The sequence below is a fragment of the Propithecus coquereli genome, unplaced genomic scaffold (assembly GCF_000956105.1).
Source record: "Propithecus coquereli isolate 6110/MARCELLA unplaced genomic scaffold, Pcoq_1.0 Scaffold261, whole genome shotgun sequence".
NCBI classification, from domain to species: domain Eukaryota; kingdom Metazoa; phylum Chordata; class Mammalia; order Primates; family Indriidae; genus Propithecus; species Propithecus coquereli.
The window spans coordinates 3,011,699-3,031,714 of record NW_012148186.1 but is presented as its reverse complement, the minus strand read 5'-3'; the positions used below and the strand labels follow the sequence as shown (position 1 = coordinate 3,031,714).

At 51.6% G+C, this 20,016-nt stretch overlaps 2 protein-coding genes across 4 annotated transcripts; both read left to right on the top strand.

Annotated features, from left to right (window-relative positions):
• The first annotated feature begins 241 nt into the window (after nucleotides 1-241).
• RNF31 (ring finger protein 31) lies at nucleotides 242-10,801 on the top strand. 2 transcript variants are annotated; one of them, XM_012647282.1, is made up of 21 exons: nucleotides 242-664; nucleotides 750-896; nucleotides 1,012-1,167; nucleotides 1,381-1,440; nucleotides 1,540-1,615; nucleotides 1,857-2,037; nucleotides 2,517-2,904; nucleotides 3,066-3,356; nucleotides 3,621-3,869; nucleotides 3,978-4,163; nucleotides 4,284-4,490; nucleotides 6,093-6,266; nucleotides 6,348-6,446; nucleotides 6,544-6,633; nucleotides 7,827-7,941; nucleotides 8,064-8,182; nucleotides 8,456-8,569; nucleotides 8,723-8,780; nucleotides 9,971-10,067; nucleotides 10,379-10,547; nucleotides 10,660-10,801. In XM_012647282.1, exons 1-21 carry the CDS (start codon nucleotides 476-478, stop codon nucleotides 10,711-10,713), a joined length of 3,219 nt encoding a protein of 1,072 aa, XP_012502736.1. In that variant the 5' UTR covers nucleotides 242-475; the 3' UTR covers nucleotides 10,714-10,801. The 2 variants fall into 2 exon arrangements, with proteins under 2 accessions (XP_012502736.1, XP_012502737.1); XM_012647283.1 differs by having other exon boundaries at nucleotides 3,069-3,356; nucleotides 10,660-10,800.
• Nucleotides 10,802-11,324: 523 nt separating this feature from the next.
• On the top strand, nucleotides 11,325-16,294 carry IRF9 (interferon regulatory factor 9). Of its 2 annotated transcripts, none has more exons than XM_012647280.1 (9): nucleotides 11,325-11,494; nucleotides 12,301-12,481; nucleotides 12,820-13,003; nucleotides 13,236-13,366; nucleotides 13,456-13,555; nucleotides 13,661-13,732; nucleotides 14,222-14,563; nucleotides 15,579-15,625; nucleotides 15,852-16,255. In XM_012647280.1, exons 2-9 carry the CDS (start codon nucleotides 12,302-12,304, stop codon nucleotides 15,924-15,926), a joined length of 1,131 nt encoding a protein of 376 aa, XP_012502734.1. In that variant the 5' UTR covers nucleotides 11,325-11,494; nucleotide 12,301; the 3' UTR covers nucleotides 15,927-16,255. The 2 variants fall into 2 exon arrangements, with proteins under 2 accessions (XP_012502734.1, XP_012502733.1); XM_012647279.1 differs by having other exon boundaries at nucleotides 11,326-11,494; nucleotides 15,579-15,694; nucleotides 15,852-16,294.
• Nucleotides 16,295-20,016: the final 3,722 nt, after the last annotated feature.

Sequence of the window (20,016 nt, the reverse complement as noted above, 5' to 3'; positions counted from 1 at the left end):
GCATGGCAGACTGGTCCTGATGGAAAGGTGAAGGCTCTGAGCCAAATAGGACCACCCGTGCCTGGAACTATCCGGAAGGGGGGGAACCAGACGGGAGGAAAGCAGGAAAGTGTTCTTGAATGCAGGGAAAACGCGGGGACGCGCTGAGGGAGGAGCCAGAGGTTATTTACCTCCTCATTGGTTGGGACCGCCTTTTTGGCCACGCCCCTGGCCTCCAGACACATTCCCCTTCCTTAAGCTTAAGCCCCTCCCGTTCCTCTGAAACCGGGTCGCAGTCCCGCCCTCTTTCTTAGTACTTCCTGTTCCCGGCTAACCCTGCCCCTGGGCCGGGGGCCGGAGAGTGACCGTGGCCCGAGTGACCCGGAGCAGCTCCACGGACCGGATCAGGTCTCAAAGCCGGGCACCAGGCGGGAGGGCGGCGTTCCCGCGCTGGGTCCTGACGGACGGCAAGGCTGGGGCTGACTCCTGTCTCAGGATGCCGGGGGAGGAGGAGCGGGCCTTCCTGGCGGCCCGCGAGGAGCTGGCGAGCGCCCTGAAGAGGGATTCCGGGCAGGCGTTTTCCTTGGAGCAGCTCCGGCCGCTATTAGCCACCTCCCTGCCGCCAGCCGCCCGCTACCTGCAGCTGGACGCCGCACGCCTGGTCCGCTGCAACGCTCATGGGGAGGTGAGGCCCGGCCCCGCTTCAAAGGGAGACATAGGGCCTGGGGCCGGGGCCAGCTCACAACTCTCTGCTTTCTGACTGTTCCCAGCCCCGAAACTACCTCAACACCCTGTCCACGGCCCTGAACATCCTGGAGAAATACGGCCGCAACCTCCTCAGCCCTCAGCGGCCCCGGTACTGGCGCGGGGTCAAGTTTAATAACCCTGTCTTTCGCAGCACAGTGGATGCGGTGCAGGTGAAGCCCCTGAGCCTTATGGGAAAGGGGACTGGGACTGGGCCTGGGCTGGAGTTTGGCTCCTGAGGCTGTGCTGAATGGGAAGGGGCGCTGATTGGTTGTGAATGTGTGGTAGGGGGGCCGGGATGTGCTACGATTGTATGGCTACACGGAGGAGCAGCCAGATGGGTTGAGCTTCCCTGAAGGGCAAGAGGAGCCAGATGAGCACCAGGTTGCTACAGTCACACTGGAAGTACTGCTGCTTCGGACAGAGCTCAGCCTGCTGTTGCAGGTAAGATGTTCCTTAGTCCTGATAGTTTACAGACCAGGGCTGGGGAGCACAGCCTAACTCAAGTCGGTCTGAGGACCCCCATGCTGCTGAACGGTGGACATTCTGGGAGCTCCTGGTACTGTTCTTTTCTCTGTGAATGTTAAGGGACTAGGGCTTATAGGGAGGGCCTTGTTCTAGGGTGCTAGGTGGAAGCCCTTTTTTTCTGGTTTGCAGAATACTCATCCAAGACAGAGAGCGCTGGAACAGCTGCTGGAAGATAACGTTGAAGATGATGTAAGGAAGGCAGGAAGGGGGCTGATGAACAAAGGGAACAGGAATTGTTGGATTCTGTGTCCCATGCCCCTTGCCCATTCCCTGCTCTTTCTTCCTTAGACGCTACAGCTTTCAGAGTTTGAACCCTTACTGAGAGAGATTGCTCCCGGCCCCCTCACCACACCTTCTGCCCCAGGTATTTTTGGTCCTACATGGGGGGTGTGGTGAGTAGTAGATTTCCATATTGATGGAAATTTGAGACCTTCCTCTATCTTCTTGGTTATCTTCCTTTGTTTTTTAAAAGAGATTAAAATTGTTTTCTTGGGTTCAAATGTTTTGAAAAGTAGTCTTGTGATTTGCCTCCATCCATAGCAGATTCAGGCATAACCTAGTCTTTTTTAGAAAGATACTCTGTTCTTTCCTCTCGTGTTCTCTAGGCTCCACTCCTAGTTCCTGCTTCCTCTGTGGTTCTGCCCCAGGCACACTGCACTGCCCATCCTGTAAACAGGCCTTGTGCCCAGCCTGTGACCACTTGTTCCATGGACACCCATCCCGTGCTCATCACCTCCGCCAGACCCTACCCAGGACCTTGGTCCAGGCCACCCACCTGAGCTCCAGGTGAGATGTTTTCTTCTCTTCTGGATGAGAATGAAATTTAGAGACCTTAAAATCACTTGATTATCTACCATTTGCCAAGTTCTATGCTAAAGACTGTTTAATAAAGGACAAGCAACCAGTCACAGCCCTGAAGGAGATAGTAGACATACACATCAAACAAGTAGCATTCACTATAAGACAGGTTATTATGGTGTGCAAATAGGTAGTAAGTGGATGCAACCTAGTCTGAAGGATCAGCTCAATCACTTGGCAGTATTTTCAGTACCCATACTAGGTATATCTACCCAGAAGAAGTGAGCTTTAAGCTGCCATTTAAATGTTGTACAGACCATGGGTATGAGAGTGTTTGAGACAGAGACAACAAGATGTGCAAGGGCCAGTGCCATGTGCCGTTACCCAGGAAATGGGGAATGCCCAGAAGTGAGGGACCCAGGTACCAGGTCCCACCTCAAAAGGCCATATCTGCTTTTCCATTACAGTTTACCTGCCTCAGCCCAACCACAGCCCCAGCCGACCTCCCTGCTGGCCCTGGGAGACAGCTCTCTTTCTTCCCCTGATCCTTCAAGTGCTCGTTTGCCCTGGCACTGTGCTGCCTGTGCCATGCTAAATGAGCCTTGGACAGTGCTCTGTGTGGCCTGTGCTTGGCCCCGAGGCTGTAAGGGGTTGGGGCCGAGGATCGAGGGTCCCCAAGGAACCGGGGGCTTAGAACCTGAGCTTGCACGGGATCGGTGGGCCTGCCAGAGCTGTACCTTTGAGAATGAGGGACCGGCTGTGCTATGTGCCATATGTGAGCGACCTCGGCTGGCCCAGCCTCCCAGCTTGGTGGTGGATTCCCGGGTTGCTGATATTTGCCTGCAGCCCCTTCAGGTAACCCGTTCCTGGCCTTCCCAGCTCTTCATTGCACATGTTACCTCAGGCCATTCTCTGCTTTCCCATCCCCCATTTTCCTTTAGTTCCCCCAGCTCCATATATTTCCATCGTAAACCTCGGCCAGCCAGTCGATACCATAATCCTCTCTGCCTTCCCAGCAGGGGGATACCTTGCTCTCTTCTGCCCAGACTCAAGTCTGGTACTGTATTCATTGTACCTTCTGCAACTCGGGCCCTGGCTGGGTGTGTGTTATGTGCAACCGGACAAGCAGCCCCATCCCAGTACAGCATGCCCCCCGGCCCCATGCCAGCTCTTTGGAAAAGGGACTCCCGAAGCCTGGGCCTCCGGGATGCCTCAGTACCCCCCTGCCCAGTTCCTGTGGAGACTCTGAAAAGCACCGACAAGACAAGATGCGGGAGGAAGGTCTCCAACTAGTAATCATGATCCGGGTGAGGATTCGGCTTGGGATGAGGTGGGGCTGAGCTGGTGGGGGAAAGGAGATGCTGCAGTTGGTTGATAGTTCTTATAAAATTTGTCATTTTTAGCAGCAGCTATCTGTGCCTTACTGAACACTTCCCACGTGGCAATTAACATTTTATGCACTGGTCACATGGTCCACATCTGAGCCCAGCCACTGTTGGCATCTCAGTTCGTCTGAGGGTGGATGGAGGGTATCCCTCTTCATGAGCCTGATGGGTGGGACTGTGCCTTAGGAAGGGGAAGCTGCAGGTGCCCGTCCAGAGGAGGTCTTCTCGGCTCTGCAATACTCAGGCACTGAGGTGCCCCTGAAGTGGTTGCACTCAGAGCTGCCCTACGTGCTGGAGATGGTGGCTGAGCTGGCTGGACAGCGGGACCCTGGGCTGGGTGCCTTTTCCTGTCAGGAGGCCCGGAAAGCCTGGCTGGATCGTCATGGCAACCTTGATGAAGCTGTGGAAGAGTGTGTGAGGGCCCGGCGTAGGAAGGTATCAACTGTGCTGGAGGTGGGACAGGATTGAGAGTCTTAGAGTCTCTTACATTCTCCTTTGCTTGCTTTTCTGTCTTCACTTCCTCTGTCCACTCCCAACTTGCAGGTACAGGAGCTCCGGTCTCTGGGCTTTGGGCCTGAGGAGGGGTCTCTCCAGGCATTGTTCCAGCATGGAGGTGATGTGGCACGAGCCCTGACTGAGCTACAACGCCAGCGCCTAGAGCCCTTCCGTCAGCGCCTCTGGGACAGTGGTCCTGAGCCCACCCCCTCCTGGGATGGCCCAGATAAGCAGGTGCTAGGAAGAGGCGAGGAGCCAAAGAACCCACCTAGAGGAGCAAGAGGGAAGTTGGGAAGGGAAGGTTCCTGGGCTCTGACAATGACTTCTCCTGCCTCCACCTGAATCACATTGCAGAGCCTGGTCAGACGGCTTTTGGCAGTCTACGCACTCCCCAGTTGGGGCCGGGCAGAGCTGGCGCTGTCACTGCTGCAGGAGACACCCAGGAACTATGAGTTGGGGGACGTGGTAGAAGCTGTGAAGCACAGCCAGGACCGGGCCTTTCTGCGCCGATTGCTTGCCCAGGAGTGTGCTGTGTGTGGCTGGACCCTGCCCCACAACCGGGTAAGCCCCTCCCCACCATACCTGGTCTTGGAATTACTGTATTCCCTTTGGACCTCCACCCCAATTCATATCTCTGGCCCTGTCTTCTACTCTGCAGTTGCTCAAGTACCCCTGAAGGCTTCTGGGAAGGGGAGGGCAGGAACAGGCTACCCCCTTTCTTTTTTTTTAAATGTTCTATTATGAAAATTTTCAAACATACAATAGTGAAGGAAATTATAGTACAGATTCCCTTGCTCCCTGCAACTCTTCCACTGCCAGTATATTTATCACCAAGCTTCAGCAATTATCAATATATAGCCAATCTTTATTTCATTTATATACACAGAGGATTATTTTAAAGCAAATCTCAGGCATCATAGTTTATCTGTAAATATTTCAGTATGTATCTCTGAAAGATAAAACTCTTTTTGAAGACATAGCCACAACACATTGTCACGCCAAAAAAAATTAACAGTAATTCTTTGATATCATCAAATATCCAGTTGGTAGGAGCAAGCTCTTCTTACCTCCTAAGCTCCCACTTACTCTAGGTCCGAAGTGGCAAATACTTTGGCCAAATACTGATTTCGTTAGCCTTGCTCTCTATGTATCTTATTTTGTTTTTATTTTTTTTTTTAAATAATTATAGATTTACAGGAGATTACAAACATAGTACGTAGAGTCTTGCGTACTCTTCACTCACCTTCCACCATTGGTGACATCTTATATAATTATAGTACAATATCAAGACCAAGAAATAGACATTGTTACAATGTTAGCTATGCTACAGATCTTGTTCATTTTTTACATGGATGTGTATGTGTGGTTCTATGCAATTCTATCCCATGTATAGATCAGTGTAATCCCCACCATAATCAAGGAAATCCTTCATGCTGCCCTTTTATGGTCATACTGTCCTTCCCTCCACTCCCTGTCACCTGGCAACCACTAATCTGTTCTCCATCTCTATAGATTTGTCTTTTCAAGGATGTTATTTGTATGTTTGTTTTTAATTGGTTGGTTTTTTTTTTTTTTTTTTTTTTTTGGAGACAGAGTCTTGCTCTGTTGCCTGGGCTAGAATGCCATGTCAGCCTAGCTCACAGCAACCTCAAACTCCTGGGCTCAAGCAATCCTGTTGCCTCAGCCTCCCGAGTAGCTGGTACTACAGGCATGCGCCACCATGCCCAGCTAATTTTTTCTGTGTATTTTTAGTTGTCCAGCTAATTTCTTTCTACTTTTAGTAGAGATGGGGGGGTCTCACTCTTGCTGAGGCTGGTCTTGAACTCCTGACCTCGAGCGATCCTCCTGCCTCGGCCCCCCAGAGTGCTAGAATTACAGGCATGAGCGACTGCACCTGGCCGTTTGTTTTTAATTGAATGTGAACGCCTTTAGAGGCATTTTTGTGTTTACCTTAGGTCTTGCCACTGTCTACTTTCCTCCACCGACTGATTGTCTTCAGATGTTTAGGTTGCCTGCCTGGCACCCTGCTGGCACTTGAGGTTGCTACCCTTGCCTAGTTGTTAATTAGAGTCTGGTTTCTCAGTGGACACCTGATTACTGGTCCTTCCCCAGGCTGGCAGCTGTGGCTTCTGACTCCCTCCCCTCCTATCCCTAACCCTCTAGATGCAGGCCCTGACGTCCTGTGAGTGCACCATCTGTCCTGACTGCTTCCGCCAGCACTTCACCATTGCCTTGAAGGAGAAGCACATTACAGACATGGTGTGCCCCGCCTGTGGCCGCCCCGACCTCACCGATGACACACAGTTGCTCCCCTACTTCTCCACCCTTGACATCCAGGTACTACAGCCCCTAGACTCAGGTGCCCTGGGCTTTGAACAGGAACCCTACCCACCCACTGCCTCTGTACCCTGTCCCCAGCTTCGGGAGAGCCTAGAGCCAGATGCCTACGCGTTGTTCCATAAAAAGCTGACTGAGCGTGTGCTGATGCGGGACCCTAAGTTCCTGTGGTGTGCCAAGGTAAGTGGCCTGCCCAGAGGAGCTAAATATGAAGGGGCAGGGGAGGGCACCAGGCTAGGCCTCGGATAGCTGTAAAGCTATGCTCTTGCACTTACAGTGTTCCTTTGGCTTCATATATGAGCGTGAACAGCTGGAGGCAACATGTCCCCAGTGTCACCAGACCTTCTGTGTGCGCTGCAAGCGCCAGGTGAGGCACATTCATACTTTCAGAAGTACTTGCTGAGCTACTCCCAGGTACTGTGTTAGACTTAGGGGAGCTTGAGTACTGGAAAGCAAAACAGACATGAACTCTAGGCAGGGAGACAGGTATAGGGAGAAATGGAAGAATTGAGTGAGAAAGAAAGAGCAAGGAAAGGGAAGGGAGGGAGGAAGGAAGGAAAAAAAGTGAGAGAAGGAGGGAGGAACTAATTTTACATAGGCATAAGTTCCATGAAGAAAGGAATCTGAGATGAAGAATAACAGAATGGACCTACTTAGGGTAGGGAGGTCAGACAAGTCCTCTTTAAAATGGGGTAATTTAAGCTCAGGCCTGAAAGTTAAGAAGCCAGCCAGCCACGCAAAGAGTATTTGGGACAGAAATAACAACACATGGAAAGGCCAAAGTCAGAAAAAAGTGGTGTGTGACTGGAGCCTAGAGAGCAGGGATGAAGGTGACAGGTGGTCAGAGAGGAACCAGCTGCCAGATCAGGACAGCCCTGAAGGCCAAGTGAGGCAGGTGTTAGTCTTCATTCTGAGATGAAGCAAGGGGCAATACTGTTTCATTTGTCTTTTAAGAAGTTCATTGTTTGATACCAAAAAAATTTCATCTACATTATGAAACATAATAAAATGAACACAGACCCCAACCCCAAACCTCAAAACTAGATTACCACCAATACTGTTCAAGCTACCTGGCTTACACTTTTTTTTTTTTTTTAATAGGTTGTAAGTGTTTTTTTTGTTTGTTTTTTATTTCAGCATATTATGGGGGTACAGATGTTTAGGTTACATATGTTGCCCTTGTCCCCCCCTCCCCCCCTGGCTTACACTTTTGAAGGGCTTTTGGCTGCAATAGGGAGAATGGGTAGTAGGGGAGCAGGAGTGGGAAGCAGAGAGACTATAACTAAGGCAAGTTCTGATGATGGCCTGGAGTAAGGTGGTAGCAGCAGGGGCACAGGGTTGGGATGGGCTTGGGTAGTAGAAACAAGACTTGCTAATGAGTATGGGGTAGTATGAGGAAATGAAAGAACCAAGGATAGCCCCTCAGTTTAGGGTCTGAGCAAATGGCAGATGACAATGACATAAACTAAGTTGGGGACCACTGAATGGAGTGGAGGACCAGCAAGAAGGGCCAGGGCATGGGATGGACCTTCCACATGAAGCCTACTTTCCCTCTGGCAGTGGGAGGAGCAGCACCGAGGTCGGAGCTGCGAGGATTTCCAGAACTGGAAACGCACCAATGACCCAGAATACCAGGCCCAGGGCCTGGCAATGTATCTTCAGGAAAATGGCATTGGTGAGCCTGCCCACCCCACCCCTTGATCTGTTTGCTCAGTATTCTGTCATTGCCAGAGGCTCTCTTTCTGAGGACCTTGAATTGCAGTGGCAGCCCCAGCCCTGACCTCCTGTCCCTTGCAGATTGTCCCAAGTGCAAGTTCTCGTACGCACTGGCCCGAGGAGGCTGCATGCACTTTCACTGCACCCAATGCCGCCACCAGTTCTGCAGTGGCTGCTACAATGCCTTTTACGCCAAGAATGTGAGCCGGAGCCCAGAGGATGTGGAAGGGCTAGAAGGGTCGGGGGCTGCCATTGGGTTTGAGGGGCAAAGGCCATTGAGCAGCCCAGGGGAAGAGAAGAGGAAGTCAGTGGGATGTAAAGCACCTCTCTCTGTCCCCTCTCCCCCTTTGCTCACTCCAGACCCTCCAGTGTCTCCATCTCCCCCAACCCCTACACCCCTCACACAGGGGTTCCTGAGAGGCCAGGACCCCAACAGTCTCCAACTTCCCCTCTCCCATCTGGGTTTCCGCCAGAAATGTCCAGACCCTAACTGCAGGGTGAAAAAGTCCCTTCACGGCCATCACCCTCGAGACTGCCTCTTCTACCTGAGGGACTGGACTGCTCCTCGGCTCCAAAAGCTGCTACAGGTCAGAGGTGGCCAACCCAGCTGGGTTTGCGGGTTGCCCAGGAGAGGAAGGCAGGGCCCAGGCTGGGCAATGGAAAAGGCTGTGTGCTGGGAAATGCAGAAGGGACTAGCATCAGGGGGAACATAATGCCCATCTGTCTCTGCTCCTCCTTAGGACAATAACGTCATGTTTAATACAGAGCCTCCAGCTGGGGCCCGGGCAGTCCCTGGAGGTGAGTGTTGGAACAAGCCTTTGAGAAGGGGAGGTGGTGTGCTGGGCTCCCGCTGTGTGATGGGAAAGGGCACCCTTGGGTCTAGCATTACTTGGTATGTGCCCTTTGACAAGTTAATCAACCTCCCGGGGCCTCCCTCTGTACAGTGAGGTAATATGCACCTTGTAGCTGAGCTAGGTTACATAAGACATCAGTAAAGCACCTGGCACCCATGAAGCCCTTAATACTAATTTTTTTATCCATTCCCAAATGATGATTCATGAATTAACTCTGTGATATTTAATGAGACTTGCTAGTTGCAGGGCACTGTTTTAGGTTCCATGAGGGCAACAGAAAGGTGTCATATGTGGTTCTAATCTATCCTACTTCTTACAGTGTAGATAGAGGTAAGCCTGTGGCCATACCACCCTGAATGTACCCGACCTCATATGATCTCAGAAGCTAAGCAGGTTAGGGCCTGGTTAGTACTTGGATGGGAGATAGCCTGGGAATACCAGGTGCTGTAGTCTTTAAAATAAATTTTTTAAAAATTATTTTTAGAAAATAGAGGTAAAGGCTGGGTGCGGTGGCTCATGCCTGTAATCCTAGCACTCTGGGAGGCCGAGGCGGGTGGATCGTTTGAGCTCAGGAGTTCCAGACCAGCCTGAGCAAGAGCGAGGCCCCATCCCTACTAAAAATAGAAATTAGCTGGACAATTAAAATACATATAGAAAAAATGAGCTGGGCATGGTGGCGCATGCCTGTAGTCCCAGCTACTCGGGAGGCTGAGGCAGTAGGATCGCTTATCCCAGGAGTTGGAGGTTGCTGTGAGCCAGACTGACACCACAGCACTCTAGCCTAGGCAACAGAGTGAGACTCTGTCTCAGAAAAAAAAAAAAGAAAAGAAAATAGAGGTAAGTTTACTATGAAAGAGCTAAATAACAACCAAAAGAGCCATCTCAAGGGAATATGTGTTTATGAGCCAAAAGCCAGCTTAGATAAAAGTAGGGACAAGGTCCCTGCCTATGTATCAGAGTGTATTTGCTGCTGATGGTATCTCTAAGTATCCACCACTGGGAGAGCAGGAATTCTTGTGCTCAGTCCCCTCCCTGGAGGCTACCTTCCCTGCTCCATGGATATTCCAGTTCTCCTGGGGCTTTGTGGTCAGTGGCCTCCTCCCAACAAAGGGTCCTTTCTTCTCTCACCCATAGGTGGCTGCCGAGTGATGGAGCAGAAAGAGGTTCCCAATGGGCTCAGGGACGAAGCTTGTGGCAAGGAAACTCCAGCTGGCTATGCCGGCCTCTGCCAGTGAGTGCTGGCAGGACATGGAGCATGGTGTTGGGCATTGGGGCGGGAATGGTGAGGGCATACCCAGACAGTAAAGTGGGTCTCTGAGAGCAGTAGGTCCTGCAAGGAGTACGAGGGAGGGGGCTCTCTGGGCAAGGGCATGGATAGGTAGTAGCAGGCAATGTGCACAGGTTGGCGCTGCCTACAGGTGCAATAGGCAGGGCTTGTCATTCTTGTTTGAGTATCCCAGTGCCCAGCCATGGACTGACTGGGCACACTCAGTTAATATTAGCCAACAGAAGAACAAGTGTGCTGCTACCTTATCTCCCCAGGGCACACTACAAAGAGTATCTTGTGAGCCTCATCAATGCCCACTCACTGGACCCAGCCTCCCTGTATGAGGTTGAGGAGCTGGAAACAGCCACTGAGCGCTACCTGCACGTGCGCCCCCAGCCATTGGCTGGAGAGGATGCCCCTGCCTACCACGCCCGCCTGTTACAGGTATAGCCTTCACCCAGCCTTGCCTCTGACCCCATCCTCCATAAGTCACCTGCCCCAGGCTGAGTCTGAGCTCCAGGCTTCCAATATCATTACCTTCTTTCTCCTTCTGCAGAAGCTGACAGAAGAGGTGCCCTTGGGACAGAGTATCCCCCGCAGGAGGAAGTAGCCGGGGCAAGGGTCCTGATGAGGGTCCTGTGGCCCGACTCCCTCAGGAACAGCTCCAGCACCAATAAAGAAGCATCTTATTGCCCAGGCTTCTTGGTGGTCCTTCTTCCTGGCCCCACCATCTCGGGGCACCAGGGAAAGGGGGGTGAACAGAGCTTTGCCGAAAGGGACCCCTGAAGCTTACTGCCTGACCCATCCTGGACTCATTCCTGGCCAGGAAGGAATTGACACTGCAGATGGGCAAGGGAGGCCCTCGCCATCCAGCCACCTAGTCTGGGCTCCCTCCCACACCGCCTTCTTCCTTTCATCAAATTCGGCTGGTATTTGGGTCACCTAATATGTACCAAGCAGGCACTGTGAGGAAACACAGATGCACAGGTATACGTAGCAATCCAGAGGCCCCAGGCCAGACTCCAGCAAACTATGACCTCCCTAGGGAAGCCACAGTGTCACATAGAGGTCACATATGAGCAAAGAGTGTGTGAGGGAGGAAGGGGAACCCGATAGCAAGGGATAGCAAGACAGGAGCCAGGAGCCAGCCCGGCAGAGCCCGGTCCTCTTGCTGCTGACAGTGAGGTTGTCAGATGCTGCTTCCCCCTGGTGGCGACGGGCTGCCCTGCAACTCTTGAGACCACGTGATTTCTGGGAACCGGACCTCCCTGGAGGAGAACTGAAACTTAGGGCGGGGACTATAGGAAGGGGCGGAGAGATTACGAAGCCGCCTAGCCAAGGAACTAAGCTGAGGTTCTCCGAGCCCTGGGACGGACTGGACAGCAGCTCAGGTAAGATCAGCCAAAGAGGAGAATGAGCATGGGATCTAGGGCTGGAAGGGCCAACCAGATTGGAGGTGGGGGGTGGGGACTCCTGGGGTCTTCTCTGCTAGACTGAGGGATAGAGGCCTGTGAGTCAGGAAGCAGGAGATTTGGCCTGAGAGTGAGATTGAGAGACTGACAAGGGCCAGTGTCTCAGGCCCTATGGGAAAAGGACAGGAAGGCCTGCTGGGTTGCTCAGAGAGGAAGGCTCTGCCCCAGCCTCAACTGAACCTGTTTGTTTGCTTCCTGGCCCTGCCCACTTACGGTGCAGCTCCACCCCTGCCCCAGCTTCCTAACCCACCTACCCTTAGGGCAAGCAGAGGAGAGGGATGGGAGTCAAAGGATAGGTTGTGGTTGTGTAGGTTGGAGGGTGTTCGAAGAGGGCTGAGGCGTCTCTGAAGCAGATACTGCCTCTGCAAGTGCTTGGGAGTGTAGACAGGGCCTCTCACTAGGAACAGAACACCAGGGGAATTCTCTCCCAAGTGTTATATTCCTGAAAAGTTCTAAAATTAAGACCAATGCCTAAGGTTTCCTTTTAGATGTCACAGCTTGGAATGTTAAAAAGAATGTTTTGGGTTTTTTTTTTTTTTGTAGTTGCTAATGATGGCAGAGTAAAACAGTTCTGCCTCAGAGAATGTTGAGATGTGTCTGGAGCCAAAAAGATAGTTGGGGTCTCTGGAGCCCATTGTCAGAATCCAGCCCCAGCAGCCAGGGTCTCAGGAGATGTTCCCTCCCAAAGAGTAGTTCTGATGCTTTGTGCTCCTCTCATCCCCCAGGATGGCATCAGGCAGGGTGCGCTGTACCCGAAAACTCCGCAACTGGGTGGTGGAACAAGTGGAGAGCGGGCAGTTCCCAGGGGTGTGCTGGCACGATACAGCTAAGACCATGTTCCGGATTCCCTGGAAGCATGCAGGCAAGCAGGACTTCCGTGAGGACCAAGATGCTGCCTTCTTCAAGGTGAAAGGGCCTGGAAACCACCATCCCCTCCAAATGAGAGATGGAGTATACACTGGTGCACTTACCCTCAAGGGCTTGCGTCTGCCTGGGTTTCAGATAAAGGAGAGTAGGCCCAGCTGCATCATTTGTAGAGCCCAGTGCAAAACAAAAATGTGGAGGGAGGCCTCATTTAAAAATTAGGATTTCAAGATGGCAGCAGCAGAGCAGAAACCCAGCACGAGCCTGCTGAGTTCAGGGCCTTTGTGAGTGCTCAGGCCACATGCCCACGAAGGGCGGCCCTGTTGGAGAGGCAGTTGGGGTCTGTAACACTCTGCCTCTTCCCTTCCTCTCTTTCCTAGGCCTGGGCAATATTTAAGGGAAAGTACAAGGAAGGGGACACAGGAGGCCCTGCTGCCTGGAAGACTCGCCTGCGCTGTGCCCTCAACAAGAGTCCCGAATTTGAAGAGGTTCCTGAGAATGGCCGTATGGATGTTGCTGAGCCCTATAAGGTGTATCGGCTACTACCGCCAGGAACCCTCTCTTGTGAGTGTCCCCTTGCCCAGCGACTCCTGGAATCAGCAGACTGGGGAGGAAGGATATAGATGTGATCCTCCCTGGGGCCCCTCAGGGTTCTGCCCTGTCCCTGCCCTTGGGCAGCTGCTCCCCAGGCTTCCCCTCCTCGTCCTGCCCATCCTTTCCCTGCCTCACACCTCTCCCTTACCTTCTGTGCCTGTTTAAGTCCCTGACCTTTCTCTCGCTGTCAACAATTCCACAGCCCAACCAGGAACCCAGAAATCACCATCAAAGCGACGCTACAGTTCTGTGTCCTCTGAGAAGGAGGAGGAAGAGGGTGCCATGAAGAACTGCGTACACAGTCCCTCCTTGTTTCAGGACCCCCTTGATAATGTGAGAGCTGGGGAGGGAACTGGATGGGCCTGAGTGCAGGACGGTAATGAGAGAGAGAGGTGGGCCAGCAACAGACTCTGTGTCCGCAGGAAGAGGTAGGAGCCACTGGGGGATCATCCCATTCAGACAGCAGCAGCAGCAGCAGCAGCGGCAGCAGCAGCAGCAGCCACAGTCCTGAGCCACAGGAAGGTACCATCTCCCCTGTCTCTTGTGTCATCCCCTATGTCATACCCTCTGGCTCTAGGGACTCCCCAGTCCCACTCTGAATGACCAGTGCCTTTGCCTCCTTTCCAGGTGCAGACACAACTGGGGCCCCCTTTCAAGGGGATCAGGTGTCTCCGGAGTTTCTGCTCCCTCCGGAGTCAGGTACTTGACATTTCTAACTCTTTCCTGGCCCCTGTTCCCCTTGAGTCTTCTCCCTTTGACTATGTTTGCCTTGTCTAGGCAGTCAGGGCCTGCAGTAACTGAGCCCACCTTACCATAGACTGAAGCACAGGTTTCTAGGCAGTGAGAATTCCACTTGTCTGTCCAGATACCAGAAGGCTTGCTTCTCAAAAATACCACCCTACACATTCTGTTTCCTGGAGATATACAGTAAGACATTGATTTCTTTGGGCTAAATAGAGGCCCAGTCTCCAGGGACCTTCTTGCAAACTCCAAGACCCTGGGCATAAGCCCTGAGGCCTCAGGGTGAATCACCGTATTGGTTACTCTCCTGAGTGATAGGAAAGCCTAACAGGAAGCCCCTGGCTGGTGAGGGGGCACCCTGGTGAGTGTACCCCTGGGGAGAGGGGGGCTGCTGACAGCCTGTGTGCTCCTCCAGCACCAGGTGCAGCTGGGCTCTTCTATCCCCAGACTACTCGCTGCTGCTCACCTTCATCTACAGCGGGCGCGTGGTGGGTAAGGCCCAGGTGCAGAGCCTGGACTGCCGCCTTGTGGCTGAGCCCTCAGGTTCTGAGAGCAGCATGGAGCAAGTGGTGTTTCCCAAGCCTGACCCACTGGAGCCCACACAGCGCCTGCTGAGCCAGCTTGAGAGAGGTGTCCTGGTGGCAAGCAACTCCCGAGGCCTCTTTGTGCAGCGCCTTTGCCCCATCCCGATCTCATGGAATGCACCGCAGGCCCCCCCTGGGCCAGGCCCACATCTGCTGCCCAGCAACGAGTGTGTGGAGCTCTTCAGAACCGCGTCCTTCTGCAGAGGTGAGGCTGCTCCTGCTGGGCACCTGAGCCCACCAACCTCTTAGTACCTCCTGAGCCCTACTTGGTGGGTCCTGCCACTGCCCGTCTGTCAGCGGATCCTCAATCATGGTCTGTGCGTGGCCCCCCTGCTCTTGTGTGGTGCACATCCTGTGTGGCCATACACTCAGCCTGGCAGCTACCTGGCAGCTCTCCTTCCCCAGCCAAGGCCATGAAGATGAGGTTCAGGTGGAGTCCAGGATAAGAATGTCACTTTATGGGGAGCAGCATCACATTGAAGCATGTACTAGTTATGTGAAGGTGCATAGACAAGTCGGCACAGAGATTTTGAGGCTCATGGCCCTCTTCTACATACACACTGGCACACAGCCATCCACACGTTTGAGAGAGCTGGTGCACGTCACACCCCTGGCCCCACCACACCCTGTCTCTGCCACACTCTAGGCATCCCCTAGGGTTGCCCCTCACTCCTGTCTACTCTTGCAGTTCCAGTTCCAGCCCCCACTCAACTCCAGATCCGACCTTAGGAGTGGGGCCAGGAATATAGGGGGTGCAGAGTGTGGGTGTTCCCAGGGCCAGGGGCACCCTAGCACTGGGAGGTATGAGCAAGCAGCAAAGATGTAGGCACTTCGGTGTTAGCAGCCAGGGCTGCTGCCAGTAAGGACTCTCCCAGGGGAGAGCTTTTCAAGCTGTACTGTAATCTGCTACTCTAAACACTTCTTATTAGAGGAAGGGGCACCCGTTCCTGTTTGTACATGGCTGAGTAGCACTTAGCTTCCGACATCTCTCCTAACCCTGTGGCTCCTGCACTGGCCTTGGTCTGCATGTGCTCCCCGCCTCCATCATGGATTCCTCACTATTGCCTCCTGCCTATGGCCCTCTCCTCTCTTTTCTTTTCTTCGTTTTTTTTTTTTTTTTAAATCTGATGGTGGGTTGACTGAAGAACCTTTAAGAGGGTCTAATGCTGAATTTGAAACCGTCTTTTCTTTCTTCTAACCCTTGACCCTTTCTCTTTCAGACTTGGCCAATTACCTCCAGGGCCTGGGCCCCCAACCCAAGTTCCAGGTAACACTGAATTTCTGGGAGGAGAGCCCTGGCCCCAGCTATATGTCACAGAATCTTATCACAGTGCGGGTAAGTTCAGAGCAGAGGCAGAGTAGCCTGTCTAATGGGGGTGGGGACAGTGGTGTTCCAGGAGAGGAAGGGGTCTCCAGGCAGAGAAGCAGCTCCTCGGGTAGTGTCCTCCCTGGCTGCACTGACTGATACCCTCTTCCCCATCTCTTCCGTACAGATGGAGCAGGCCTTTGCCCGACACTTACTGGAGGAGACTTCAGAGGAACAGGCAGCCATTCTGTCCCTGATGTAGAGCCTGGGGACCCACCTTCCACCTCACCTCTCTGTTCCTCCTATCTCCTTTGAAATAGACTCATTCTCCACCCTGTTGACCAACCCGCTTCCTTTGTGATAATTCTCAGTGGTTGACTGTGATAGTTATGTCCTTGAGCTCTTCACGCACGCTGGCTGGTGGAGAACTCAAGGATAATTTTTTTATTTTTTTGTAAAAAAATCTTTGAGGTAAACTGTCTTTCATCTCTGAGGAACTGGGAAATTCCAAATAGTATGAACTCAGGGGGCCTTTCCCTTTTCCCCTAATCCCCAACTCTAAAGCCAAGCACTTTATATTTTCCTCTTAGATCTTCACTAAGGATTTAAAATAAAATGTTACTGAAAGAGTAATCAGTATCTGATTTTTTGAGAGAAGAAGTTGGCAGGGGTCCTGGGAGTTGTAGAGATGTAAACTTAGGAGCAGAGCACTTGGCTTCTCTCCCTGCGGACAGCTCCAGGCCCCTTTCCTCCCCGCTGCCCACGGGTTCTGACGAGGAAGCTGCCTGGGCTCTGTGGGTTCTAGGCCTGGCAGTCTATGGAGAGGTACTCTCTAGGCAACCAAGATTAGGGAGAGGGTTGGGGTCAGCCACTAAGAGGGCCACTGAGCCTATAGTCAGGCACTGTAGCCACCAGCTTCATGTGAGAAAATCTGGGCTTCACAGTTCTTTGCTAGTGGCCTCTGATTTGGGCCTCAACAGTAGGCCTGGGATTAGGCTCTGGACTGAGGTCTAAATGAACAGAAGACACTTGAGGTTGACCTGAAACTATGGTCTAGAGGCCCTGGGGTCTGAGAGCAGAGAGAAGAGCTGCCGAACCTGTATCTGCTGCCCCTGTCTCTGTGGAGACATATCAGTGGTGCCTCTTCCCCCAGCATGAAGTGTACTGTCACCCCAACAGAAGGGAACTCCCAAACTGGATTCCTCGCTCTACCTGAGCCCCATAAAAGACTCCGGAGCTGCGCATGGTGGTGTGCACCTGTATTCCCAGCTACTCAGGAGACTGAGGCGAGAAGATTGCTTGAGCCTGGGAGTTCAAGACCAGCCTGGGCAATGTAGTGAGACCCCATCTTATAAAGAGAAAGGCAATCTGGCCTAGACTACCATGTCACCAACACCCTCTTCGCTGAGATTTGAGGGCTCCAAATCTGCTAACACTCCCTTATCCCCTGTGTTCATTTTGCCACCAAATTGGAAATTCTTTCTTCACAAGGCCACTTGTCATGTACTTTTCTGTACACTTACTCCCACCAGACTAGTTCCAACCCAGGTCACCACTTACCTGACTATCACAGCCTCCAGCTTCTCCCTTGCACATGACACCTGACTAGCTTTCCAGACTTCTTCCTGTCATTTCACTCTTATAAACCCTCAGTGGCTCACTGACATGATCAAATCTAGATACCTGAATCCTCCTAGGATCTTCTTGCTGTCTCATTTGACAAATCTCAGTGCTGCCTTTGAGCCTCCCTGCCTCCATGGACCTCCCTTCTTCCTTTCAGTCTTGTCAATTATTCTTCTGGGAACCCAAGAGCCTAAAGGGGCTGCACCAGGAGTGAAGAAATGAGGTATTGAGTGCCGAGATGCACGAGCACTGTTGTGCCCTCAATTTGCTGAAATCCTTCCTGGACCTTCTTTGTACATGGTCTAAATTACCTCCCTGATTTCTGTTTTCTCTCATAGCCCACATCCAATTCACCAGCAGAGCCTGCAATTATTCCTTCAAAATATATCGAGAATCTGACCACTTCTTTCTGCTTCCACCACCCACACTTTGGAACAAACCACTATTATCTCTCGTATCTCTTCCTGCTTCCTTCACATCTTCTCTGTTTCCACTCTCGTATGCCTTCAGCCTATTCTCAATGCAATAGAGAGCCTCTTATCACATAAATCTGATTATGTCACTCCTCTGCTCAAAACCCTCCATTGGCTCCCTCCCAACTCACTCTGGGTAAAAGCCCAAATCCTTACAATGACCTCCAAGGTCCTGTGATGTGGCCCCAGCCTCCTGGCTAACCGTACCCCTTGCCATTCTTCCCCTGGGTTGCTTTGCTCCAGGCTCCTTGAACCCACCAAACACATTTCTCCCTCAGCATCTTTGCACTTACTGGTTCTTTTATCTAAAATACTCTTCCTTCGAGGAGGCACATGACTTGTTCCCTCTTCAAATATCCTCTCTTCAGAGAGGGGCAAGGCTTCCCTGAGTACCCTACCTAAATAGCAGCCCTCCTTATCCTCCTATGCTGCTTCATTTTTCTTCATAGCACTAATCACCACTTCACATATTTCTGTTTATCTATTTGTTATCATCTCTCCTTCCCCGCTCGTAAGAACAGGGACTTGTTTTGTTCCTTGCTGTATCCCCAGTGCCCTGGAGGAGTGCTTGCATGTCCTAGGCAGGTGATAGGCACATAATAAATACTTTCTGAATCTAATGAATGGATGAGCGAATGAACAATTTACTCAATGTTCCTTGCTTATCTCCTAAACTGGGTTTGAAGCAACATAAGGCTGGTGCCCCTACTTTATCATCTTTGTGTCCCAAAGAGAAGACTTATAAACATTGACAACTTATGTACAGTGATTGGAGCAATTTGTAAGCATCATGCTGTTAGGGTGTGAAGTCCACACACGGGTGAGAAAGATTTCTTAAAGTTTAGCACAGATAGAAGGGCAAAGTTTATTTACTGTCCCTCCGAAGAGAGAGGGCACAGCTCCAGAAATAAGAGAGGCTCTGGCCCTGAGGCCAAACCACTCTGACTCTTCACTAGGCCAGGCTGAAGAGGGGTGAGGGGTTATGATGTAGCCCAATGAGCAGAAGGCAGCTGAGAAACTGCTGTGTTGGCTTTTTCTGTTTCTCACGTAGCAGATTAATAGCAGAAATTAGTTTCTTCTTTCCTCTTGATAGCAGGAGGCATCTAGTACTGTCTCTTCTTGAGGAAGCGGAGAAAGTTCGCACTCCTACTGTCCACTCAGGAACATTTTCAAGGCTGTTTAAACAATACTCAAAACCCATTTTACAGGCAGTGAATTTTTGATGACAGTCCATCAGATAGTCTACCTTTGCTCCCCTCTCTCGGAAACTTTTCCTCTTCAGAATGTGAATTGACCAGCTCTGGCTAATGTTAAGAGGATTTATACCTTCTTTTGTCAGCTGAGCTTCTTTTAATTGCTGGGTAAACATCTCTGTAGGAGAGATATTCATGTTACTACCCTTGAGGCAGGGTTTATGCTACTCTAAGTGACTGCCAGTTAGAAATTTATTTTCTTGTTAGCCCATCAGCAAGAACGTTCTTTCATGGGGTAGAAATCAATTTAGCTGAGCACAGTGGAATAGGGTTTGGGAACACTGGAATTAAAGAGAGCAGAGTTGCCAGTCAGGCTCTCACAAAGGAGCTGTGTGGTCTGGGAGAAACAATCTGTATGGGCCTCTGTTTTGTCATCTGTAAAGGCATGGCTTAGACTAGATCTCTAAATCCTTTTCAGATATGACATTGTGGTTGTAAATATAGGGCAACTGCACATTCGTTTGACAAATACTTACTGAGCTAGACACCAGGTACTCACTGAAAAAACAAGACCCCAAGCTCAAGAGCTCCCAATTGAAGGGGAATGTAATAAGATAGGGTCAGCTCAGCTGCAGTAAGAGCGAAGTCTTAGGAAGAAGCATGCCTTGGAGTCAAGGCAGAGGCAGGCATTTTAGGCCACAGAAATGGCTGTGCAAAGGCAGGAGGCATGGGGACAGGGATATTTGTAACTACAACCTTAATTTTACACAAAGAATTGTTTCAGACAAATGGCTTTTGTAGGCCGAGAATATGCACCGCATCCAAGAAAGCTAGTCTACTTCAGCCAGAACAACCACCCTGGGAAAATGACCACATGGGGCATGACCACAACCTAAGTCGTTCGAGTTTAGGAAATGATCCCATAAGTCCTCTCAATGTTTTGTGTTAAGCTGACTTCTTCCTTGTTGACCTGTGGTGGCTCCAAGGCCACCTCACACCGTTTCTAATTCCCCAGCACATGACAGGCCCTAGCTGGGAATACAGTCAGACTTGGTGGAATGCG